The sequence below is a fragment of the Sander lucioperca genome, chromosome 12, assembly GCF_008315115.2.
Source record: "Sander lucioperca isolate FBNREF2018 chromosome 12, SLUC_FBN_1.2, whole genome shotgun sequence".
Lineage (NCBI taxonomy): Eukaryota > Metazoa > Chordata > Actinopteri > Perciformes > Percidae > Sander > Sander lucioperca.
The window spans coordinates 23,839,966-23,844,965 of NC_050184.1; the positions used below are offsets into that span (position 1 = coordinate 23,839,966).

At 49.8% G+C, this 5,000-nt stretch overlaps 1 protein-coding gene across 3 annotated transcripts in view; it reads right to left on the bottom strand.

The window, feature by feature from the left end:
• LOC116059899 (IQ motif and SEC7 domain-containing protein 1-like) overlaps positions 1-5,000 on the bottom strand; it is a 147,382-nt gene that overhangs the window by 112,273 nt on the left and 30,109 nt on the right. The window contains exon 1 of one of the 3 annotated variants that reach the window (XM_036007988.1): positions 1,833-1,916. The exons of the other annotated variants lie outside the window; for them this stretch is intronic. Coding sequence (XP_035863881.1) covers positions 1,833-1,861 — 29 coding nt within the window. The 5' untranslated portion in view covers positions 1,862-1,916. Of the gene's footprint in view, positions 1-1,832; positions 1,917-5,000 lie in introns of those variants that run through there. 3 annotated transcript variants of the gene reach the window in all.

A 5,000-nucleotide genomic window follows, 5' to 3' on the forward strand; every position in this document is an offset into this window, starting at 1 on the left:
CTTCTTATGGCACCGGTGTTGCAGGGGTGGAGAACATTAATCGAAAGTGGTTTGGAGCGCTCGCGTGTTACTTAAGCAGCCGGTGCACGCCCTCGGTGACTGAATAAAGATGTTATTATTGCACCATCCGGTCTCCCTGAAGACACCTTATACAGTCTATGACCTGGACAGACACTGAACCACAATGATCACGGTGTGCTGTTGTAAATGTCCAATCAGATTTCTACACAGATGCACAGTTAATCTGTAGTTTTCTACATAAAACGAGTGAATTAAACATGTTTGGTGGTTATTATTGTGTGCAGTCGTTTGTATAATATGTGTTGGTCTCTGGGAGCTTCACATGTGTCTTTATATGGGAAACAGCTGCAGGAAGCTGAACAGACAGGCGGTTGTTTCTGCTCCAGTTCCCCCGGTCTTACTGGTGTCACTGGTCTCTCTCTCTCTCTCTCTCTCTCTGCCACGCTGCGTCTGCAGTATTTAACATTCAGGCATGTTTCATTTAAAACTAGTTGCAAATTTATTCAGCTGCTGCTTCACACGAGTCTGCGTGATGAGCAGCAGGCAGGGAGGAGAGTTACTGGATTTATGAGGACCGCGAAGAAAATAAGGCCACCACCTAATGGCCCGGCAGGCCGCCACCTACTGGCCCTACTGGCCCTACTGGCGCTACTGGCTGCCACCTACTGGCCCTGCAGGCTGCTACCTACTGGCCCTACTGGCCCTATTGGCCCGGCAGGCCGCCACCTACTGGCCCTACTGGCCCAGCAGGCTGCCACCCACTGGCCCTACTGGCCCTATTGGTCCGGCAGGCTGCCACCTACTGGCCCTACTGGCCCAGCAGGCTGCCACCTACTGGCCCTACTGGCCGTATTGGCCCGACAGGCTGTCACCTACTGGCCCTACTGGCCCAGCATGCTGCCACCTACTGGCCCTACTGGCCCTACTGGCCCAGCAGGCCGCCACCTACTGGCCCGGCAGGCCGTCACCTACTGGCCCTACTGGCCCGGCAGGCCGTCACCTACTGGCCCGGCAGGCCGTCACCTACTGGCCTGGCAGGCCGCCACCTACTGTGCCACCTACTGGTCCGGCATGCGTACTGCAGCATTTTAGGTCCGTTTCTGTGGATCTGTGTGAACGCGCAAAGTATTCAAAACAATGCTGTTTAAACGCGCCAAAAAACTAAGTCTAATTCAAACGTAACCTTTTTCAAATCCAAACCTAAAGATATTTCTGACCATGTACATGTTTCAGTGAGGTGGAGAGTCACATGATCCCAAATCTCTACAAGTGTAAAGTTATACTGACCCAGAGTCAGAACTGCCACAGTTTGGAGAAAAAAAACAGCTGGAAAAATACATTTCTCTTCTTACATCAAACTGAACCTGACTCTAACCTCGACCCAGAAACATATTCTTATCTTACAGTCAAACATCTCAGAAACATATTCTTATCTTACAGTCAAACATCCCATAAACATATTCTTATCTTACAGTCAAACATCTCAGAAACACGTTCTTATCTTACAGTCAAACATCTCAGAAACATGTTCTTATCTTACAGTCAAACATCTCAGAAACATGTTCTTATCTTACAGTCAAACATCTCAGAAACATGTTCTTATCTTACAGTCAAACATCCCATAAACATATTCTTATCTTACAGTCAAACATCTCAGAAACACGTTCTTATCTTACAGTCAAACATCCCATAAACATGTTCTTATCTTACAGTCAAACATCTCAGAAACATGTTCTTACAGTCAAACATCCCAGTATAATCTCTATATAGTCTAATAGTCTCTTTGCTAACATGCGTCAGATGCTTCTTACCATTTTGAAGACAAAGGAGACGCCTTCATTCATTTACACTGGAGAGAATAAAACACACACTCCTCTCTGAGACTGCCCTTCCTGCACTCCTCTCGTCCCTCCCTCCCCTCTCTCTCTCTCTCTCTCTCTCTCTCTCTCTCTCTCTCTCTCTCTCTCTCTCTCTCATCCCTCCCTCCCCTCTCTCTCTCTACTCTTGCTTTGTCTACCTCTCTCACCCAGCCACACCCCCAACAACTCCTCCTCTTCCTCTCCGTCTCTGCTTTTTTTCAGGTAAACCTCTGTCCTCCTTCCTTTCCTTCCTCTCTCTCTGTCTATTCTCTGTGGAGATGCTGGATGCTTTCACTTTAACCTCTCTCCTCTCTCTCTCTTTATCTGTCCTCCTTCCTCCCTTTCCTTCCTCTCTCCCTCTCTCTCTTTCTCTCTCTATTCTTTGAGGAGATGCTGGATGATTTCCTGACAGCCTCGTCTCTCTCCACGTGTCTGCTTCGCTGCCAATCTGAGTGTTGCACTCTCAGCTGCATGCGCGCGCACATGCGCACACACACACACACACACACACACACACACACACACACACACACACATGCACGCACGCACACAGAGACACACTCAAATTTCTGCAGCTGGCTGCAGCAGGTAAATCAGAGATTTGGTCATGTGACTGCAGACTTTCTTCTCTTCCTTCGCCGTGTTCTGCTTCTTCACTTCTTCCTCCTCTTCCTTTCTTTTGTCCTCTATTCATCTTTTTCCTGTACCTCCTCTTCGTCTTCGCCTTCCTACTTCCTGTTTCTACCGCCTCCTTTCTTTCCCTACTTCCTTATTCATCTCCTTTTCCACACCCTCATTTCCTTCTCTGCTTCCTTTTCTTCTCCATTATCACTTCCTTACCTTCCTCTCTCTGTCATATCTCTTTGTCTCTTTCTTCCTCTCCCGGTTCTTCTCTTTCTGTTTCTCTTTTCCGCCATATTTCTGCCTCTCCTTTCTTTCTCTTTTTCGTACATTTACTCTGCCTCCATCTTCTACCTATGTCCTCCTCCTCTTCTTTCATTTGTCCTCTATTTCATCTTCTACTGTAGCTCCTTTTCCTTTCTCTCTTCTGCTGGCTAAATTTATCCGTAGACGGCTAAACTTATGGTTGGGGTGTTGATATTGGTGTGCGTAACGTTTTGTACGATCAGGGCTTTAAAATGACACAATATTTAGAAGAAGGAGCTGTGTCCTACCCAAAGGGAGGTAAACATAACTGTTCAAAACAAGAACTGTGTCTCCTAAAGAACACAACAGGAAGAGAAACTAAAGATGGATTTATGTAGATTAAAACTAACACATTAGTTGTTGAGATGTTCATGATTCATAAGAAAACACATCCAGAAACACGTGATCATGTGTCGAACCATATAGGAGAATAATAGTTTCCTTTACATCAATAAAGACTGTAAAGTGATTCAAGAAAAATTCACCAGAATGCAGGAAATGAAGTGTTTGACCCCCGGTTATAACGTAGGACACAGGGAGGAAAAGGGAGACAGAGGAAGTTGTCACCCGGCAGGTGTTCCTACCTGCGGAGCGGCGACCACGTCCCACAGCGCTGCCGACTCAGCCCGCCCAACACCCGCAGGTTCAGACACTTCCTGTTCCCGAGAAGGCCGCAGGGCCGCTGTTTGCTGACATCACTGCTTTTCATTCTGTCATCATCATCACCCACATCTCCACACGCTAACGTTAGCATGGAGCTAACTCTCTGCAGTCTCAGGCTGCTTCCACACGGCTACGGTTCAGCTTTAAAAACAAGAGTTTTATCTCCAGCAGCAGAACTAATCTCCGTCCATATTAACACGTCTGACATCACAGATCACATGACCGCTCACACACTGGGCATGTGCATAACGGGGTAACAGGAAGCAGATTCTCTGACTTCTGTCAATGTTTTTTTTTTTTTTATATTCAACTTTTTTCCCCTGAAAATATTTCAGCTATATACAGTATATTCCAATTTTTTAATAAATTTTTTTATATTTGGACTTTTTTTCTCAGAATATTCAGAGGTTTTTCAAACGTTGGTGTGCATCTTCCTTTCCAAATGTCTCCGTCTGCGTCCAGACAACAGAGCATCCCCGCAGTTTAAAATCAAAACTATTTCCAAATGTTGAAGTTGTAGAGGCTCGAAAACGCTGCAGTACTGAAGACGGACGCCAGGCGGAGACGCTGCAGTACTGAAGACGGACGCCAGGCGGAGACGCTGCAGAACTGTAGACGGACGCCAGGCGGAGACGCTGCAGTACTGAAGACGGACGCCAGGCGGAGACGCTGCAGTACTGAAGACGGACGCCAGGCGGAGACGCTGCAGAACTGTAGACGGACGCCAGGCGGAGACGCTGCAGAACTGTAGACGGACGCCAGGCGGAGACGCTGCAGTACTGAAGACGGACGCCAGGCGGAGACGCTGCAGTACTGAAGACGGACGCCAGGCGGAGACGCTGCAGAACTGTAGACGGACGCCAGGCGGAGACGCTGCAGAACTGTAGACGGACGCCAGGCGGAGACGCTGCAGTACTGAAGACAGACGCCAGGCGGAGACGCTGCAGTAGTGTAGACGGACGCCAGGCGGAGACGCTGCAGAACTGTAGACGGACACCAGGCGGAGACGCTGCAGTACTGAAGACGGACGCCAGGCGGAGACGCTGCAGAACTGTAGACGCTGCAGAACTGTAGACGGACGCCAGGCGGAGACGCTGCAGTACTGAAGACGGACGCCAGGCGGAGACGCTGCAGTATTGTAGACGGACGGCAGGCGGAGACGCTGCAGTACTGTAGACGGACGCCAGGCGGAGACGCTGCAGAACTGTAGACGGACGCCAGGCGGAGACGCTGCAGTACTGAAGACGGACGCCAGGCGGAGACGCTGCAGTACTGAAGATGGACGCCAGGCGGAGACGCTGCAGTACTGTAGACGGACGCCAGGCGGAGACGCTGCAGAACTGTAGACGGACGCCAGGCGGAGACGCTGCAGAACTGTAGACGGACGCCAGGCGGAGACGCTGCAGTACTGTAGACGGACGCCAGGCGGAGACGCTGCAGTAGTGCAGACGGACGCCAGGCGGAGACGCTGTAGTACTGAAGACGGACGCCAGGCGGAGACGCTGCAGTACTGAAGACGGACGCCAGGCG